The sequence below is a fragment of the Marmota monax genome, unplaced genomic scaffold, assembly GCF_021218885.2.
Source record: "Marmota monax isolate L192 unplaced genomic scaffold, Marmota_monax_Labrador192_F-V1.1 WCK01_AAM20220418_F8-fsc00304, whole genome shotgun sequence".
Taxonomy (NCBI): domain Eukaryota; kingdom Metazoa; phylum Chordata; class Mammalia; order Rodentia; family Sciuridae; genus Marmota; species Marmota monax.
The window spans coordinates 736,654-759,403 of NW_026694168.1; the positions used below are offsets into that span (position 1 = coordinate 736,654).

General features: G+C 34.2%; 1 protein-coding gene across 2 annotated transcripts in view; it reads right to left on the minus strand.

Moving 5' to 3' along the window:
* Positions 1-2,893: 2,893 nt before the first annotated feature.
* Tafa2 (TAFA chemokine like family member 2) overlaps positions 2,894-22,750 on the minus strand; it is a 445,981-nt gene continuing 426,124 nt past the window's right edge. For both annotated transcript variants that reach the window (XM_058585993.1, XM_046465880.2), the window contains one exon: positions 2,894-5,268. In XM_058585993.1, the coding sequence (XP_058441976.1) occupies positions 5,257-5,268 (12 nt within the window). In that variant the 3' untranslated portion in view covers positions 2,894-5,256. The remainder of the gene's footprint in view (positions 5,269-22,750) is intronic.

Sequence of the window (22,750 nt, forward strand, 5' to 3'; positions counted from 1 at the left end):
TTTTACTCAACTGAAGAGCAAACAGAGCATCTTTCACAATTAAAGAGCCACTATTTAATAAGTGTCCATAAGGCACTAAAAACTCTACTCAGCCCTTCACACATAATAACTGATGGAATCTTCCTAACAATCCTGAGGTAACTGAACTATTTCCATTTTACAAAAAAGGGTACTGAGATTTCATTAGTCTCTCTCATTTATCCATTTATAATCTTAAACTGTAACTTAACTAAGTTTCAGTAGCTCAGGAATAAGTTGATAATCACCCATGTGCCAGTTTCACTCCTGGGCTACCATCCTACAATATTACTCTGTTGGAGGTCACCAATGACTTAACACCAAATGCCTCTTCCCTGTTCTCATCCAACTTTCTTTAGAATGTGGTCCTCCTTATTACTCATGTATCATGTATATATAGTCATGCCTTCCTTCATCAATTACTCCCCCTCCCACACACTTTCTCTCCCTTTCTTCTCCCTAATTATGTGAAGCATAATTAAACATACTCTTACTTCTTCCATAGTAAGAAAAGTGAGATCTTCAGTTCTGTCTTGCCTGCATAACTACTATTTTTTTGCTTCCTAGAAACAGAAGTCTACGTGTGTTATTTTTCACTTTCAAATCTGTCATTCACTCTCCAACCCACTGAAATCTCAATTCTACAATGAGCATTTCATTGAAATTGCTCCATCCAAGACCAATAATAATCTCTAATTACCAATCCAATTAAATCTGTTCAGTTCTTATCTAACATAAACTTTCTCAATGTCTCTTGGCACTTTAGGCTTGATAGACTTACCAAAGTCTCCACCTGTCCCTCAGTCTGCCTTTTCTCCAAGTATTTCTCTCATGTTTAACTGAATCTCTGTTATTTCAGTTTTGTAGGTTTAGAACCCTCTGGAGTTTTCCCTCTCATCTATCTTTCAATGGCGTTTCATCTAGCCCATCTCACCAATTATTGCTTTCTGTAATAAACAGGACCTCTCAGAAAAAGGTTTACGGCATCGTACGTACCATTTAGTAACTTGCAATATGTTGAAGAAAATTATCTGTGATAAAGTAAAGCAAATATGAAGCAGTTATAAATCTGAGCATCCACTTTTCCATTAATTCCATAGTGCCATGCACACAGAGCATTGAAAAAAAAATGTCTGTTGAACTGATTCAAAAGCCAGTTTTGAGGATGCATTTCGCTAACCCCAGAATTCAGCTGAGCCAAGAAATGCATAAATATATCTTTTTCATTGCTTTTTTCCTAAAACACTCTATGTTCAAAAGAAAGAGGGAGAAAGAAAGGTCCTTACCTTGATAAAATGGTAATGCTCCATCATGAGATTTTGATGTGGGTAAGGGGAGCAGGAGATGCCCAGCATAGGTCTCCCCCAATATTCAGTTTCTGTAAACAATCTAATATCATTCTGAAGCTGAATGCTGAGAGCAGATTGCATTTCCCACCCATGATTTAACTTCACAAGACTCATCTTTAACAGTAATCACATGATGTGTGTTGTCTTTCATTATACAGAGTTTGGTGATCAATAAGAAGGCCTTGGGGTAGTCACTCTCCAGCCTGTGCATTGTGTCATATATCGGGAACTGAATGGGGCAAACTAATCAGTGACAACAGCAGTCCACAAAAGTGATGATCTTTGTCTCTGAGATTTGCCAAACTGAGAAACATCACATGAATATATAATTAAGGTCAGATCATGTATTTGGCCACAAGTCTTCACCTGAGAGAAGGACACCAGCTGTTACATAGGGTCCTATACAAACCACTCCTAGCTCAGTTTCCCAGCGAGACAGCCCTTTTAGGATGAGAATCTCTGCCATCTTCTGATCAGCTGGCTTATCGTAAGGCAGTTTTTTCTCTACCATCCTCTACTAATTGGCCTCAGGGATCAGCGTGAGCCTTTTGTGCAATAACAATTCTAAGTCTATCCATTTAAGTTAGTGAGTCAAAATGAGAATGGGCTAAAAGGCGAACAAAAACTCTACTTGATTTCTTTTCATATATTGCTTTCAGACAGATGTCTCACCTATGAATTGAGAAAATAATGAAAATTTTAAAGATCAAGTCTCACTCAGTTAATTACTGTGTATTGGCTGTTGTGTGTTATCAGAAGTCACAATCCAATTTTATAGCCTCTTCTAGAAACACAGGATTTGCTGAAGGAAATAAAAACCAGGATCAAACTTCCTTTTTATTTTAACCCTAGGTGCAGATTCTCAGATCTCTTCCTACCCATTAAAACTGATATCAAATTTGAAATCATGTATGGTACTGTCTGGTGTTAAAACTGGACGTTTCATTGTATTAAGAAGCAATACAATAAAATAAAATATAAAGTAAAATAAATTATAGGATGTTATTCCAAAACAGAGGGCTTCAAAACAATTATCCCAATAGAATCAGTCATTGTCCCTATTATACTCTCATACTGTAATCGTGTTCCAACATACTCCAATGGATGTATATAAACTTGGTAAAAAAGTTTAAGAACATATACACACACATGAAGTTTATGTGAAAACTGGTGAAATCCAAATAAGGTTTATATTGCATTTATAGTTTTGTATCAGTGTCAGTTTCCTGGTTTTGACATGGTATTCTGATTTTTCAGGATGTCATCACTGTGGAATGAACTGGAAATGGTACCTAGAAACCTTCTGTGCTATGTTTTCTAACTTCTTGTGAATCTTAAGTTATGTCAAAAGAAAAGGTATTTTAAAACTTTTAAAGATTAACAATGATAGTCATGTTTTTGATTTGGATGCACATTTCCATTATAATATATAAAATAATGAACAGTATTCATTAACAATTTTCATAATAAAATGAATTTGCATCTGCAAAATCGTGCCAATTTTGCTTATAGTCAAGTTTTGGGCAAGTAGCAAAAGGGTAATTGTATCCATTTCATTGTTTCCTAGCAAAGAAGCAAACCAGATATTGGAACCTTACATAAATGGCAATATTTGCTATGGATTTTTATGAAAAGAACAGTGAAGAATTTATGACAGCCTTCTTAGGAATTCAAAGGCTTTCCTCGATAGTAACTGACATGACTTTAAAGTATAACAAAAGAACATAGATTTTCCAAATCGTACTTATGAAAGAGAGTCCATTTTGTATCCCAATTTTATTCACCTTTTCTGAATAGTCACAACATTAATCTACTGGGGATAATCTAGTTAGTATATTTTAAATTCCATTTATTTTTTCTATTAATATGCATGTGTTACACTTGTATATAATACAGAATTTCCATTGTTGTTTTAAAGGACATAGTTTAAAAAATGAGAAGCATGATCTATAATTTCAAATGAAGTTAGGACAAATTCATAATTTTTAAATAATACAGTTTTCCACTTTGTTCTAAAGAAATTAATGATATTCTAATTGATGCAGAAACTCCAGCACAACTATTATTTCTTTCTTTATGATTTCATGTACTTTTGAACCACTATAAAGTCCACTTGGAGCCATCTGGTTAGTTTTATGCACAGTTAAAATGGAGGCAGGAAGTAATTTCATTCCCCATACTTGTGGGGCCATAGACTTGTAGTTCAATGCTAAAAGAATATTTTTCAAATTTAATTTTAATCAACTGTAAATTTTTAGTTGTTCTTCCCAGTATAGTGTCTGGATAATATATTGGTCTTTGAATATTGTTACAAATTGACAGACCCAAGGCTCCCAGAACTTGGGAGCCTCCCTCATGGAAACCAGCATATGCCTAACTGGCCATTGTCAGTGAATTCTAAAATTACAAAACATTTTCACACCTTCTCTAACAGGATGGAACTGCTAATAGGATCATTTCAGAAGTATCTTCTGATTAGTCTAAAACAAGCAGGACACAGAAATCCCTCCCTTTACATTCCTTCAATCTATAGGTTTACACAATATTATTACAGAATGGCTCTACAATTTCCATTCTTCCCTCCTTCCACATCACAAATGAAACAAAATAAACGCAGTATAAAATTATACATTCTGTAATAACTTAGAAAAAAGTACATAAATGTTTAAGGCTTTTAAATATTTATAAGACGTTCCCGTAGAACCAAAAAATCACAAATGTTAAAAGACTATGAAAATGTGGACAGAATACTGGCTTATGAAATTGTTCAAATGGAACAATTGTAAGCAAATATTTATAAATTTCTGACCAAGGAAAATGAACAATTTATTCTATCAACAGACTGAACAAATATGTAAGCATTCAAACAGTCATTGGGATCAAGCAAGAGACAATCTTTTAAAATGAGATAGAAAAAGGACATTTGAAAAAAAGTTTCAGAAGAAGTCTAAGTGAATAACGTTCAAGCTAAGAATCAGAAACGCACATGCATCCCTGGTGAGTTTTTGAATCTGAGGGCTACATAATACCTTGACAGTTCACTGCTGATTTCTGTAAAGGGAAAAAGTAAACAAAAAGAAAGAAAAAGCCCACTTTAAGGAAAAAAAAACAATAGAGTGCTCTAGAAGTAATACAAAGCATTGTATAATGAAGATGATGATCCAGTTCTAACTACTAGCTATTTAACTGACAGAGAGCTGCAGTTGTGGGTTAGCCTTGGGGTAACATGTCAGCTTGTCTATACATTCTTACATGATTGATGTACTCAGATTACTATTACTTGCCAACAATAATTATTATCGATGGATATATATTTCCATTCCTTTAACAAAAGCAACCTTAAGATGTTAAAACACATAGGCTTTTTGAGCTCCAAGATTAGGATACAAAGAAAATTGTCTCAGTCTATGCCATGCCAGAGAAGTTCTCAAAGGAAGTGTCATCAAAGCTGTGTACAGTCCCATTTGCCAGTGAACAAAGGACCCAGGAACACATCCATGACAGAAGGACAGTATGCTTGGGAGACAGCTTTCAGAAACAAGAAAAGCAGTCACAGCTGGACCCAGGACCCCAAAAGGTGACTGTGACGTCACACTGTAAACACCCACTCTCCACCAGCTCTGCAGACAGCAACTTCAAATTCCCTTAGCAACTTTACAAGTGGAGCGCAGTTCAAATCTGAAGTCTTTATGATATAGAAGTCCATGTTTGACATTTTAAAGTCTTGATCTCAAGAAGAGGCTGGTAACGAGCCATAGAATCCCTTGGAAATAGACTCTGGAGCCCTTCTTCTGAGCAGTATAAAAATCTTCAAGATCACCTCAAGAGTTAAATTTCTATGCATATGTTCAATGTAATCAGCCTGGAGGATCACTTGATTTATCCTTGGTTAATGGGTTACCTACAAATGAAGGAGAAATATAATCAACATTTCAAAATATAGCTATAATCTTAAACATAATTAGCAATCAATAGGTAACTCTAATATTTGCTATATCAAATATATTGCTGAATTTTAGAGGATTACATTTTCAAATATTTCTGACTTATATAACAGTACACTAATTTTTTCTTGTTATCATTTCACAATATTTTCAGAGTTACTTTCACAGTTATTTGAAGGACTTTAACTGTGACCAGAATAATCTCAACTGGTAATGACATTCTTCTCAGAACCATAGAATGATTCTGAAATCCCTGTCCTTTGCATAGGTTTTTTGGATATAACCCAAAGATCATAAACACATCATACCATAGAATGATTCTGAAATCCCTGTCCTTTGCATAGGTTTTTTGGATATAACCCAAAGATCATAAACACATCAGTGAACAAAAGTGTTGTTCAAAGTGTTGTTCACTGGAAAATAATCAGATCATAGTCTCAAGAGAGTCCTTGGGAATTGGCTCTATAATATTCACTCTTGAAATGGTTTAAAAATTGGGGACCTATTTCACTCAATTATGTGTCAGAAAAATCACCTATTTGTGAGAACAAAAATATTTGGGAAGAATGAATAGTACAATGATTCATGACATTTTAAAAGTGCTCAGAAACTCACATAAAATTGAAGATGTAAGGCTGTGTGTACTATAACACAATATGTCACTTAGAACTGGGGCTTGTTATGGCTCAAGATAACATGCCACTTGTTTTCCTGAAGTCATGCACCAGGGTCCTACAGTTCATTCCACCATGTTATTTCAGTTACCCTACCCTGAACCCCTGTTAAGGCTAAGCTCTTTGTTTTCTCTTAATCTCTTTATCCCCTTTTCTGTTATTTCAGCACTTATTTTGGAAATATAGTCCCCATGTTGTGTTTCAAAATTTTTCTTACTAAGAAGAGAATTGTAAGAAAAATCAGGTAATCTCAGCCAATGGAAATCAGAGATTGTGTTAAATCAAGTTTAAGGAGAAAATTTATCATGAAAATAATATGAAAATGATCAATGGTCTCCTCCATCAGTTACCTGTGATATAATGCCTGTAGAAACGGTAGAATTTCCTTCCCACCTTCTTCTTGTGCTGACACTCAGTATGGGGTCCCCACACTTCTTGTGTCTAGTGGCCACAAGTATGGCAGACAAATTGATCATGAGGTTACTTCCCTGCACCTGATTTTTCCTGTTCTCAGAATCCCTAACAGTCATCAGGTCCTTCATATTTGCAACCTTCATCCCTCAGTTCATTTTCTTCCATGGTTGCTCTGTGCAACCATCTTATTCATGAGAATAAGATGCATCAAAGATGCAGACCAAGACTCCATTAGTAATGTTAGTTGGCCACAGAGACATAAGCAAGAGGGCTGCCTTCATGCACAGAAAACACTTCTGAATTTTACATCTCCTTTATGTAGTATAATTTGAGACCAGCCATGGCATGGCACTGGCCAGAACTCTGATGTAGTTTAATATTTTCTTTTTTTCACAGCTGATGAGAAAACAACAAAAGAAAATAAATAAAAACCAGCCTTTTAGTAAAAGATTTATCAAGAACAAGTACCTATGTCACTTAAAACTAAAGTGTCTGCAGTAATTTTAAAAATTCACTTTTTGTTATAACCATTACTACAAATGAATATTAGGTAATGTTTTTGAACATACTGCCTATTACTAGGGTACAGTTAGAAATTCATTGACACAATAGGATTCTGTCTCTGTATATCTATCCCCTTGTGTATGTGTATATAATGTACGTTATCAGATACTCTGTTACTAGTTTTTCCTGTATACAAATGTTCTTTGGATTTCCTTGGTACAAAAATTCACTGTAAATCTTCCTAATATTTAAAATAACATTAGTGCTACCATGCTAATCTTCATTCCAAGCTAAATATTTGATCCTGTGGGTTTACATAAAGCTGAGAAGAGAGTCTCTCAATAATTTTTATGGCAGAGCTTTGTCTTCATATGATTTTGACAAAACACAGCCAAATTTACAGTGCAACACCAAAGACTCGTGTAACTGAAACAACCTTATCCCCATCTCTAGAGAATAGGCATTCACACACACACAAACCTATAAAAACATAAAAGTGTGTAACATACACTATGCTACATAGTATATAACTCATACTATCTATATGTTCCTGTACTCACAAATACGGGAATATCATAAGTACACATTTTATGAAGCCATGTTTCTATCAGATAAAATTGCTAGAAACAACCCCAAAATTTTAACATGGCTAAAAAGAAGTTATTTTCTAAATAAGCATGGGCTGAAGCATAATTGAAATTCCTTTTTCTCACACTCAAGCTACACACAATGTTCCTAGATTATAAATCTTAAAAATATCCTAGCATATTTTATGAGATAAAGAATAGAGCATAAATCATTTCTAATGTCAGATGAAAGTGGAGAATCTGATTCAGATTTTATTTATTTATTTATTTAGCAGTGCTCAGGATAGATAGAGCCCCAGGACACCTGAGTTATATCCCCAGACTCTTAAAATTTTTTAAATTTTATGATAGGGTCTCACAAAGTTGCCCAAGCTGGCCTAGAATTTGCCATCCTCCTGCCTCAGCCTCACAAATTGATAGGAACAGAGGCTTACTTTTTAAATTTTAATCAGAGAACACATTACAGTTTGACATGCAGAGGTCTAGATTTAGGCCAGAGTGGAAATAATTGTAATCACATTGGATGTTACATACAACCACAGTCACTCTCAGTTTATCTATATGTAAAAGGGAGAAAATCTTGTTAATCTCACAGTGTTGCTGTGATGATCAAATATTGCTAGCTCTGTCAACCCTGAAGATCTATGAAATGAAAGTTTTAGATATGAGGTTTTTTAAAATGCATAAATCATAAATAAGCCACTAAAAGTCTAATGAAACATTCACACTGTCAGACATTTGGTCAAATTAGAGGACTGCATTAAAGGACTCAAACAAAGGCTAACTAATGACTCTCCCTTTTCAACATAGTGTAAGATGAACATGTATGAATATATGTCAGCACTCTCCCTGACAACCTCCAGGTTTATATACCAAGTAGAATGGCAAATCCTAAAATATATGGAACATGTATTTTGAAATATATAAAATATATTTTAATATATTTAAAAATTCATAGAAAATGATTCTGAATATAATCATTAAGTCACCTAAATGCAAAAATCCAAATAGTGCTTTAAAATGAAATTATTATCTAAAATTAAACAAAAAATCAACCATTTAAGGATTATATGCTCATTAAATAAGTAAAGCTAAATAATTCAAGTTTAAATTAAATGCATGCTAATGGCAGGGATGGGGACAAACTGAATTCCATTTTACCCTGTATGGACTATAAAGTAGAACATCCTAGTATATAAGAGTTGCTTAAATAAGCAATCTAGCACTTCAGAAAGTAGAAGTGATCAATTTTTGCCTGTATTTGTTCATTTAGGTCATGCTTTAATTCACAGCTCATTTTAATTGTGAACCTTCTGAACTCCTTCCTAACTTGATCATTTGCCATATTTTTAGAACTTAAGTATTACTCTTTTCACTCAAGTTGTATTTTTTAAAAGAGGCCACAACAGTGGAAGCTTTACCTTTTATACAGGATTTTCAACAAGTTTTCAGTAACTAAAAGCAGGAGATTGCAATAAAATCAGTTTTACAGGACGGGAAATGACAGTTGCTACCCATGAATGCACACTCTCTTGTTCTGAGGGCAATAGATATAAAATACTGCAGGACGGAAAGAAACGGTCCTGCCATCGTTATGGTTACACCTGGAGCTTCCTGTGCTATAATCACTATCTCAGTACATTTGCAATATTTGCATTTGCAATATTTTGCATATTATGCAAAATATTGCATATGGGCAATATTTCACAGAGCTGTTCTCTTTTATGTAGATCTTATTTGTGTGTCCTACACACCAGCCAGTTTGACATTTGCAACTACTGGAGCACTGAACACATGCAAAACACAGAGAAAAATAATCTTAACAATAGCTTGCTTCTCTAGTCACAAGCACAAAGATACCCTGGTGATGATCCACTAGAAAGAAGAAGCTAATCTGCTAACATGGAACAAAAAGTACAATTCTTTAAGAACAAAGCATCCACTTAACCCAATCCAACAAATCTAGGATAGGATCCAGATTACATTCATCAGAAATTGATGTTAAAATCATGTCTTAATGTGTTCACTAATTTAGACTAATAAAATAAACCAGGTAAACAAACAACATATATGACATTTGTTAAACTTGAAATGAAACAAAGTCAATAATGTTATTCTGTTTCTGTTTTATAATACGAGCTTTCTAAAATATCCTCTACCTATCTCCAAGTTAAAGTTAGAATGCTAAAAGGAAATTCAAGAAACTATTTTGTCCCCAAGTGTAAAAGGTGCTTTTGCAAAATTTAAAAAATCTTTATGTTTCTAAAGTTCAAATTACCTTTTTTTTTTTCCTGTTCGTATTCTGCTTGCTGGGTTATCCGTGGGAGTCACCTAACTATGGTAAGAGACATAATGCCAAATAGCCTATGCAAGCCACTTGTGTTCAAGTTCATGTCCTATCACTTTCTAATACTACAAGTTTGAATAAATTAAACTCCTGAACTTTTGTGTCTTTATGTATAAAATGAGGATATTATTACTTTACGCCACACATTTGTTATTTTGACTAAATCAAATTATCTTTGTGGAGTACTTGACCCAGTAAATGCATTTTAAATACTGACAGGTGGTAACAATGGTAATTCTCAAACAAGATACAAAAAGTGATACATATGACTCCTATGGAAAGGTGGTATTCTTATCTATAAACACTGACTTAAAATTAATTTTCTGCTTCATATTGTCACTCATGTTGCAATTATTTCTTCTTATAATCTTATTAATAATCAAAGTCATGCATCAAAAATGTGATTGTTTTTTAGAGAGTTAGATTGTAGTTTAGAGAGTTAGGTAGAAAGCCATAGTTCAAAGTTTGTGTCTTGACATCAGGTTGCCTGGGGTCAGTGGTCAGATCTGCTGCTGACTTCATGATCACAGTAAAGCAACAGTACTAGCATCTGCATCATAGGGCTGAGAAATATTAGATCAAGTACTGAGAATAGTGCCTTGCAAATGAATACATAAGAAGCACTATACATTTTAGCTATTAGTATTCCAATACGCATAATTTTTAGGCATCTGAATGCACTGAACTCTCAGTTTTTGCCCCTGATTATTTCTGAACATATGTTACTAATCTTCTCAGATACATAATTCCATTCTGTCTCTTTGTCTTTCAGATGGGCCAGATGCCATCAGCCTCTGCATGCAAGTCATATATTTAGGATCAAGCTTTAAAAATTAAAGGTTGTCATGATCATGCCAAAATGAAATGCAGACCTTTAAATTTCCTTCTTTGTCGTCGATGGTTCCTTTGACCTAGTTTTTCTTTGAGTTCTATCCTATATCCCCCATTTTTTTCATCTCGGTTGTTATGTTTGCCATCTGCAAAAATTTGTGAGATCACTGTCAAAACTCCACACCATCAGTGTGAATCCTATGCTATATTAGCTTAATTTACAAAATAACATTTTCTCTTCTCTAATGTGGTCATTAAAATCTTGTTCTGAGGATCTGCTGATCAGCATTATATTCTAGAGCATATACTATTGTCACATACACAGAATAATAGAAGAGGCAATGTTTTCTGAACATTGCAGTCAGCTTCATTTAAAAGAGTTAAATTTTCACTAAATACCCATGTTATTAGAAAAATGTGTATGTTTGAACTAATAAACATTATTTAAACAGCTAGAAAGCAAGGAAACGTGGCAACAGTTCTGAGAGGAGGCAGAAGGTTTCAAAGCAGTCTATGTCCAATCTTCACAGTATAGCTGCCTAATAATATCCCACATAGACACAATTTCAAACTAACATTCCAATAAATTTAACTTATTCGATCAAGTTGTAAAAGAAAGAATAGAATACCTTCTTTGTAATCCTAAGTGCTGATTCAAATGAACTTTTTCTTTCCTGGAGTAAAATTGCTGCTTCACCGCCAATGTATTTTTAAAATGTAGCTCTTATAAGTACCAGAATTAAGCTCTTGCTTCACTTTTTGTGTACAAAGTGTGCAATTAAAACATCATTACACTGCAGTAGCAGGTTTTCTCATTTAAGCCAGAGAAAAGCTATTGTGAGGTTGGTCGTAACTATACATGAATGCACTTGTCCTGTCTCACAGCATCTTATACAATGAGGTATTCCAAAATTAAAGAAATGTAGCTGTTTGGGATATATATTCATAAGCAAGCTGACTAGATAACTTTCATGTACAGGTGAGGTTCTATAAGACAATGACATATGAAACAGCATCATAAATATACCCACCCATATAAAAATTGAGCCTATATTTTACTTTAATGGTATAGAGGTGATTTCCATAGCCCTGAAGATTCTATTGTCATATTACAGTTTAATCCTGCACCTTCCCCTTCCTGCAAAAGAACTTTTGGTGCTGGACTTGAATGTTTATTTTAACACTGGGATAGTAAAGGCCATCTGTATAACACTTCAGCAAGGGTCACCATTTCCACTAAATGACCTTGAGCTATTCGATTATCTTTTGTATAAATTCTTGAAAAATCTGTCAGCCTTAGGTGAGTGGAAAGATAGTCACTTCAAACAAAAGAGAGCACTTCTGTAGCTAACTGATTATATTTAGGTGTAACTCAGTGTGAGATCCAGTGTGGAAGCAGAAAATAGATATTCCCTGGATTTCACATATAATCTCCTGGACTTCTAGGGAAAAAAAAAAACCGTAACACCAGTTATGATTAAGAAGAGGTTGTCTCATTCTGTTAGTCAGGAGACCAGATTTTTTACCAGTGTTAAAATAGTTTTAAAACATTGGATAAGTTACATAGAAATCTCAGAATCTCCAGAGTTCTTACTAGCAAAGTTAGTCAGTAGGACTCAAGTGAGCTTCTTTCTAGTTCCCTTCCAGCCTTCCACTACTAAGATTTTTCCTAAGATGCACTGATTCCCTAAAACTTGGTCCTGAACACCTAAACTCAACAGGGGTATAAGCACTCCATAGACTTCATTTTATTTAAAAGACCTATTCATTATATTAGAATGCAGAACTACTGAGTGCTTACCACAAATACAACATCTGTCAGTGGCTTTGAGCTTCCTGTCCTGTGCAAATAAAGATCTTGACTGGAAAGGAATCTTTTGAACAGATGGACCTGCACTATTTATTGGAACTTTGAAAGCTGTACAGTATGCTTGCCATGAACTCTCCTACGTGACTCAGGGAAGCAGATGACAGTTTGCACTACCACTTATGCACATCCCTCTGCTCAGAAACGGATCAACTGGTTGTCTCTGTATGGCACCCACTGTTAACCAAGCAAAATACTCTCTGCTTTCTCTTTGGTTAGCTAATAAGTTGCTTGGGGATGTTCTTGAATGTGTTAAGACTTTCCTTCTCCTTCCCCTGGACCCCCAGCAGACACATTTTCTATGTGTTCCAGATGGAAAACCACACACAAAAAATTTAAAAATAAAAAAAAACCAATAACACAATAGCATAATGCTTAAGGCAATAGCATACAAGATTTGGAGAAATTTCTTGGAAACATCCGAAAATTTCTTATGAAGGAAAAATAATTATTTTAAATGCCTTAAAGCCAGGCATGGTGACACACACCTGGAATCCCAGTGACTCTGGGGGCTAAGGCAAGAGGATCCTAAGTTTGAGGCCAGCCTCAGCAACGCAGCAAGCCTCTGACTCAAAATGAAGTATAAAAGGAACTGGGGATGTGGCTCAGTAGTAAAGCAACCCTGGTTGAATCCTCTAAATCACTAAGTAAATAAATAATATATGCTTCAAGAAAATATGAGTAGATTTTTAAAGATATTATGTTCACATGCAAGCATAGTTTACATATTCTTAGAGACAGTTGAGATTTTTAACTCAATTGGAATTTCTCTCATTTGCAAAGGAATAATTTGAATTGATAGTTTTAGTCTACTTTCTGCAGTAAAGCTTTATTTTAAATTTAAATCTGGTCAAAAATCACACTTCCCAAGGATCTTAGCTTTGCTACATCTAAGGGAGAGCAGAAAAAAAATATGCAACATGAGGAAAAATTAAGAAGGGCTAAAACTTGGAAGAAATTCTTTCTAGTGGCTTAGAGATTATTAAAAGAGCATTTTCTCTTAATTTCCTGGTTGGTTTGAATGACAAATAAAAATGGCTCTTGGTAACAATCTTTCCTTGAGATACATGTCTGAATGAAGAATATGTTCCTGTTGCTTTGAAAGGGACTAGATGTAACTTGAGGTAGGACAAAGCCTGAACCAGCAGTTTTTGAGAACATGTCAAAAACAGCACATTTCTCTCTCCTTTCCATCCTATCTTCTTCCCTATAATTAAATTTAGTGCTGATCATTCCTCATGTGGTAAGTCTTTAAAACAAAAATATTCCCTTTCTGCATGTTGTAGAAATATATAATCCATTTTCTGAAGGACAGGGCAGCCCAGAAAGTGATGTCTAATGTAGAGGGTATTGTGACTTTTTTTCCTTATTTACCAGCTATAATCCTCCTTGGGTTTTTCTAATAATATAATCACAATTCAGTAGTCTCAAATTTCCAAATTTCTACCTAAGCAATCCCAGGTAGTTAAATCTAGTTGTTACTCTTAATTGCTTAGGTGCAGGTATGACCTAATGTTCAATATGGAGCAATGCCAATATATAAAGAATGTCCCATTAGGTAAGAATGAAGTCTGGTTTTCGTTTATGAAGATTAAGTGAAAGCATGATGGCTCAGTACATTTTGTGCTAATTTCCAATTAACAGCCAGAGGTTAAGAAATATACACAGGCTTTTATATTATCAATTTTCTATCTTGGAAAAGCAATACTGCAAAGCCGCAATATTGGGTTCACCAATCATAACATATTGGCCCTTGGTGAAAAAAAAATTGTCCAATGTATGGACCTTATATCACTTCAAAGAATGATGCCTCTCCCCACTTTTTTATAAAAACAAATTATTGTCTTTCCTTGTTGACCACTGAAGTAGTCCTTTGTCCTCTGACCTCTACAGTTATACCAAGTACATCATCAGAGGCACCTGAAATGCTAATTGTAACTATAAGAAAGATTAACCCTATTACCATGATGTACACACCTGCTGCTCTGTGAGAAATAAACCAAGACAGGAGCTCATTTCTGGAGCTGTTTTGAATCTTTACTTCTCAAGGAAACTTCTGCCCCTTTCTTAGAATCCGACCAAGACTAGTATTCACCACAACTAGTGCTCCAACGTGGAGCCAAAATATTTTTGAATGTGGAAAAATAAAAAATTGTCATCAGGCTCAGCAGAAACCTTCTCTTTCTACTTCTCCATTCAAACTTGAAGAGTTTTACACGTTTGCCTAAGGAACAAACACGTCAGGCACTCCACTGTTCAGTCTTTTATCACAGGAAGCAAGCTTGGGAGAAAGGGAACATTTCAACAAGCACAGGGATGGCAAGGAAATAACTTTCTTTACCTCCAAAAAAGCTCACGGTAGGGATGGATCTGCATCTCTCTTAGAAGATTATAAACTCCTGGTTGTTTTTTTTTTTTTATTCAGAGACACATATTTATAAATGGGTTCTAAAATAATTTTTTACAAGAAATTGAAACAAACATGGTAAGAATTCTCATGAATATTTTGAGAAGCATTCTGAACAAACGAAAGAAAAAAGTTCGTTAACATCAAGTGAGAAGGTTACATTGAAATCAGCAGGTAGTCATTTTTACATAAAAGTATAAAAGAATTATAGAAGCAATAGTACGTAGTAAAATTCTATTAGAATTCAAAGATTTAATATTTGCAGTCATAACCATTCCAGGCTTGTCAGAACACCCAGGCCTACAGTAATGCATGATTAGCTGAGGCATGAACTTGAATCACACACACTTAAAGGCAGGTAAATGGGACTGGGTCATTTGACTGACACCTGGCTCTAACCATCCACGGATATTCACTTTTTAAGCCAACTTTGCAGTTCTTGACTCATTATTAATTCTATAACTCTAGTTAACTGTGAATGGGATCATGACATGTTTCAGTTGTAATTTATAACATTTTATAGATAAAGACTTTAAAAAGTTTTTATATTTTCTCTTTCCCAAAGTACTCCAAAATTATGAAAACATACTTTTAAATTTCAAATATTTGAATAGCAATTTAGAATTTGAAACAAGTTCTGAATAGCAATAACATATACTCAAAAATCATATGAAGAGTTGTTAGAAATTAAAATCAGATAATACATGTTTATTATTCATGGTAGCATGAATCGAAAGTAAAGCAAAAACACTGCCAACATAAATTTGAGAGGTCAGGATAGTTAAAAATAATAAAGGACTTGGGGCATGGTGGTACATGCCTGTAATCCCAGCAGCTCTGGAGGCTGAGGCAGGAAAACCATGAGTTCAAAGCCAGCCTCAGCAAAAGGAAGGCACTAAGCAACCCAGTGAGTCTCTGTCTCTAAGTAAAATACAAAATAGGGCTCCGATGTGGCTCAGTGGTTGGGTGCCCCTGAGTTCAATCCCTGGTACTCCCCCACCAACCACCAAAAGGAAATAATAGTGGAGAGAAAACAAATAATGCCATAATAGAAAATTATATTTTATCATTTGTAAAAGATTTGGAGTCCTTGAGTAATAAAACCAGACCCCCCCTCCCCGATCACTGGTAACCTTCACCTTTCCCTGCCCAACCAGAAAATGTAAGATTAAAACACCGGTCTGAGGAAAAGTAGAACTTTCATGTTTGAGTCCCCCCTTGAGTTTAGTTGATTTTATCCAGATATCTCAAAGCCAAGACAGACATGAAGTAAGTCAGTGCCATGCCTTTCAGGGGACACGGGTATGATATTCAAAGACAAAAGATGTCCTGAAGACAAAGGATGACATTCAAGAAAATTTAGAGGAGCTTCATAAACTTTAGAAAAAGCCAGGAGCAGAGGGAGAAACATACCTCTTATATTGCCAGTGCTCTACTTTCTTTATATTGTTCAAAAACATGGAAAGTCTTTTGGAAAATAGTATTTAATTTTATATAAATCCATTGGATATTTTTTAAAATAGCATAACTTTTTTCCATGCTTCATCTCTAACCAGTTTCTAGGCACTATCATTATCAAGGCCTTTATTTCTATCTCATTGGTACAATTGCAATAATGCAGTAATGTCTGGTTGTCTCCCTAATTTGTCTTGTCCCTCATAGTTCCTTCTCCTCTTTGCCACCACCATTTTGAAAGGATAATTTACAAATTCAACTTATGACAGAAAAGAAATCTAAATACCTGCCCATGATATATATATATATATATATATATATATATATATATATATATATATATATAGTCTTTTATTATTAGACTCCAAGTAACCCAGGTCTATCTCCCCTTTTTCCCAAAGGCTGCACAGAAGCACATGTGCTCAACTCCAGCCATGACATACTATATACTATATGGGATGTGCCCATTCGTCTTCAAAGCTTCACAACAATTTAGCTTTGCCTGAACTATACTTGTTCCAATTGCCAGAGATGTTATCAAATCACGATTCTTCCAGTTAGAACTTTGTTCATAACATATTTTAAGACATTTCATCATTTTATGATTATTTATTAAACTGTTTGTTTGTCTCACTAAACTATGAGGTATTACAGAAAAAATACTAGCATACATTTTGTTTCATCAGTACAAAGGAGCACATAAATGATGTAAAATGAGAGATTAAAACAGTAGATGAATAAATAGTAGATGGACAGAAAATCATAAATAAATGAATGAGTGAAAGAAGTATTTATGGAGAAGAGTAATTTTAGAAGTAGGAAACTAAAGCTAGTATTTAGATTCTCTATAAACAGCAAGGGAAATATTAGGTGACCCAAAAAGTCAGTTCCTCCATTTTTTATTTTTCTACGATTAGTCCCATGACTATGTAGTTTCAGAATTCGAAGTTATAGATATGTATAGGTCCTGACATTCAGCTTCACATTTCTACCTCAGATAGTTAAATTTATTCTCACTTGGAAAAGGTCTGATTTTTAAAACAAAATTAATTCATGAAAATAATAATGCAAGAAGATAATAGCAATCTGTGATGCTTTAATTGGTATTAGACTAACCACTAGGGATGTGGAAAATGTCCAAATGGATACATCAAGGTTGATGCTGGCACAATCATTACAGTTCATATTTCAGTTAGAAATTATACCATTATTTTTTGAAGCATTTCTCTCTTGTATAATTTCCATAATGCTGCTTAACAGTGTCAGGAAATTTTTTCTCATGAATGTTTTGTGGTGACAATTATCCTACACCTAAGAATTTTATGCTCACTTGACATCAAATATGGTGGTATAATTGAAATGGTATCATATTTCCTATAATGGAACACAGTGAACAAATACCAAAATGATTGATTCACCATGACTCCTAGTATTGTGTATGCAATCACACACACATATACACACAGAGAATACAACCATCTCTATTTATTTATAATTCAGAATCCCTGACCTATCTTGCCACCTTTCCCCTCTACCCCTCAAATGTAGACTGGTATTTATTTATTTATTTAGTGTATCTTTAGTTAGAGATGGACAAAATACCTTTATTGTATTTATTTATTTTTATGTGGTGCTGAGGATCAAACCCAGGGCCTCACACATACTAGGTGAGTGCTCTACCACTGAGCCACAACCCCAGTCCAAGCCTGGTATTTTAAAAAGAAAAGTTGACTAGGATGTCAATGATGGCTGGTCATTGGGTTCCTCAAGGAAACTTTGGGCCTCCTCATCCTACTTTGGCTTTCATTTCTCATATCAGAGTTGCCGGCATCAATAGGTTTCTTAGTTTGCACCATTTTTTTCTTATAAAAGCCTCAGGATTATACTATAAGTAGTTTCCATTTACTATTATAACTATTATTAGTTTCTGAAATAAGAACTATTTTCCTCAGTTTACAGTGGAGGAAATTAAAGCTCATATAAATTAAGTGAAATTTTCCAAAGATGTCTGAAAGTAGTAAGAGATATAATCTGGGAGTGTGATTCCCATTTTAGGTTTACAACCCCGTGAAACAAGTCATGTGTTTCAGGCTTCCCTATTCATCTATTTGAATATTATTTATGAATCACATACTAAGTGGCAGGCACTGTGCCAGGTGTGAAAAAAGTACCACAGCATTTGGCTTATCCTATATACAAAGAGTACTGAAATCTTAAAATCGTTAACCTTTTTGGTACTTTGTTAAAAAAAAAATTCAAAAGAAATGTGAGTTCAGTTATGAGAAAAAGTTACCATCTCTTGTTTTTTAGGGGGAAAGGAAGAGGTGGAAGAATAATCTAAACTGGTACCTTAGGCAGAGGGAAAAGGATTTTTTGGGTCCAATACCATCCATGGAAAACTAGTTTGAAATGTGTAGAAGAGAAAAAGACAAAAAATATTTGGCCCATTTAGACTTTCTCTACCCAAATATTTTTACCCATGATGTGGAGGCCAGGTTGCCTGGGTTTAAAAAGTTAGATGCTACGTAACTTTGGTAACCTCTTTATTTCTAAACTTCCTCATCTGCAAAATGAGGATAATTATTAAATCTCTCTCATGGGATTGTTATGATTAAATGAGTTCATATGTGTAAAGTACTTTGAATATTACTTCACCATAGTGAGAACTACATATATTTTTATTAATTCTAGCAAAAATGGAAGTGGTATATAAGTAATGACATTAAAAGAAAGTCACTTATCATGTGGCTTCTCCTGAGGAATTTAACTTTTTATCATCAGGAAATGTTCCTATTTAGCAACAATTTTGCCACACATTTTGGTATTAGTATTATATTAACTTTCTTTAGTGTTTGCATATATGTATGTTTTCTTTTCTTTTTCAATTTTCTTTGAAGTTTAGATAAATCTCTGTTAAGCAGCATATATTTGTGTTTTGATCTTTTGGTCTACATTGGCAATCTTCCTTTTAATTGGATAACTTAGCCCATGTGCAATTGACATAATCAGGTGAAAGTCTACCATCACCTGAGTGTTTTCTAGTTATTCCACTTATTCTGGATTCCTTTTTACTCTCTTCTTTTGCTTTCTTTTGTATTGACTGTTTTTATTAGCCTGTTATTTCTTCATTGGCTTGAAACTCACACACACTTCTACAGTTCTTTTCATGGTTAACTTAGTGCCATGACTCTCCAGTTTGTTTGTTTTTTTTTGTTTTGTTTTGTTTTGTTTTTCATCTAAGTGTCTTTTTTCTTTTTTTTTTTTAATTTTTTATTGTTGGCTATTCAAAACATTACATAGTTCTTGATATATCATATTTCACACTTTGATTCAAGTGGGTTATGAGACTCTCCAGTTTGATCGTTCATTATTGTGTCTTACTTTTGATGGGATTTGTTCCCGTGACCTTGTCTTCATGTTTGTCCAGTTGTTTTTATTGTGTGTTAGACATCATATGTGAAAAGCTGTGGACCTACTGTGAGACTGGGATTGGGAATCTTCCCTCAGAGAGGAATTACTTTTACTTTTGCTAAGTACATCCTAATAATCCCTGTTTACTTCAATCCAATTTCAGGTATTAAAATGCTTCAGACTGAGTCCAGGGAGTGCTTTTCTCCAAATGTTTTCTAACTTCAGAATGTAGCAGACTGGATTTCCATGAAAAACCAGGGCTCTCTTCCTGGTGATTTTCGACCTGCTATACAGTCTCCTGGAACCTGCAAGGCTACTGATGAACTTCTATTCTTTATGCCACTCCTTCTAACATTGAAAATGGCCTCTGTGTGTTGATCCAGAACTGGACTAGTATCTCTTGGTCTTCATCTTCCCCTAGATTCTGGACCGGTAATTTTACTTCCTCATTGGTTTTCCAATGCCTCAATGCATAGTGTTTATAATTTATTTGATCTAATTTGTAGGAATGGGGGAAATAATTTGAAGATTTTTACCCGATACATAAATTAGTAAAAGAAAAAGTCAAGGTAGATGGGTTCAATTTCACTTGGTGTTGAATATTATCCACAAGCTTATGTAATATGTGAAATTTATCTTTGGCATTCTTCCACCTGTATAACCCTTCTGTGTTATAATTATGTTTAGACTGAGTTTAAACTTGCTTTCCTATAATGCTTAAAATAGAAACTAACTGATGCTTATATAGATGGAGTGACTATATCTTCCAATTTGCCTGGAATCAAATCAGGGATAGTCCTGATTTCCAACTATTTCTCTGACTTCCTGTTAGATTTGTCCTGGAAATGTGGCCTAGTATGGACAATAAATTGTATTATCTGCCACATAGAGCAATCACCCTTATCATGAATATTTGAAATTTTAGTAAATAACCCTTGAATATTGAAGTCTTCAAACTGTGAATAAATGACTTTCTGATGCAAAAATTTTAACCATGGTAATAGACTGAAAAGGAGCATATTTAAAGCATAAAATATTTCTGAAACCTATTAAATCACATCAAGTTGCTAATAAATGTTTAAGGTTGGTACCTCACAGGGTTCCCAGATAGAGCACTGCAATAACTTCTTCAACTTTCCCATCATAAAGATGAGACATGAAGATTGTAATGTGAAAGATTGACTGTCATATTCTCAATGAGTATTGTAGTCCAGAGCCCCCAACTCTAAGAATCCCATGGAAGTGATGGTACATACTATAACCTTTGAAACAAAAAATTTGTTATAACAAGGAAGTCAAGTAGTTTTTTTATGAAATGTAGCCCTATTTTAAAATATTGTGATTCTGTGATTTTGTGTCAGCTAATATCCTTTTAAGTTTCTTGATTTTTTTGTTATTTTCCCAATTTTATCATGATAAAAAATCTATTATAATAGACTTTCACCAATTTCTCCTAAAATTGAAAAATGAGAATTATATATGGACTATAATTTCCCACGAGTTCTTTTTTCCTTTTCTTTACCATGAGCAATTAAAAGTTTACTAAGAAGTAAAGTGTCCTATACTGAATGTTCATTTGCTGGTGATAGTGATGATGATAAAGACAATCATGATGGATATAGATTTCAGAGTATCAGGCAGGCAATAAATATGAGGTAATGATTAAAAACACAGAGTGAAGAATATCATTTAGTCATGGGGTTATTCTGACTTGGCTATTTATTTGTGGCCATATATAGTAAAATTACTGGTCCAGAATCTAGGGGAAGATGAAGACCAAGAGATACTAGTCCAGTTCTGTGTCAACACACAGAGGCTATTTTCAATGTTAGAAGGAGTGGCACACTGGTTTTTCATGAAATTTAATTATATAATAAGAGTTAACCATAAATGAATTCCTGGCTTTTTAATAACTATAATTGTCATTTATAAAGCTATGTACTTGCCATACAAAGCACAGGACCAATCCTGCATTGTTTTCAAATGTTATGCTACAGTCAGGAAAAATTATAAAGATGGTATTTTATGCACATAATGTCAAATATAATTTTTTATCTCCTAAGAGCAAAAATTCACATATTACATTTGGTTGAAACGTACTGAGGTTTAAAAAAAATCACTTAGCTTTTATTTGTTATTCCATAAATAGGAATTATAGGTCTCTGCTAATTGGTGAATATCTATAAACACTTACTGCATCAGTTTTTACTTGGTGTTTTGTGATTTAATAAGAACATTAATGTTCTATTACTAATATAAATGTGTAACGGTGGTTCAGCATTCAGTAAAACAATCTTTTACTGTTCCCACAACCACTCAGGCCAACCTCATCTTAAATTGCTACAGGCACACAAGTAACAAACTTAAGAGTAAAATAAAAAGCACACCCCCCAAAAAAACCTAGATATAGATACAGAATAACACTCTTTTCTTTCTAGTTAACAAAAAATTTTAATTACAAAGATACAATTTTTTGTGAGGTGTCTTTGAACTGTATTTGAAAACAGTAGCTGAGTGAAAATCAATAATTGCAATGGTCAGAAAAAAAACATGCTCCCTTCACTTTGTAGCCCCAGTAAGTCCTCAAGAGATGTGGTTGGAAAAGCAATGTATTGTGGCTATAAAGAAGCTACTGTTCATGTTCTTTCAGCACACATCTGGGAAGACCACCTTTATCATTAATTAGTACAATAGGTTTCCACCTGCCCCATCTATGTAATTGGAACAACCAACTCTGTGATCATTACAAACATCCGAATCTACTTAGTCTACCTCCAAGGGTTTCTTTCTAGGATAAGTTTTTGTGGCTCTAGTAAAGGGAAACAGGGGCAGAAAGAACAGCCTCCACTGATTCTGTGCTTTCTCTTTAACACCCTTGTTTAAATAAGAATGGGAGTAGTAAAGGACATCTTGAGATATTTCCACATTAGTATTTATTTGAC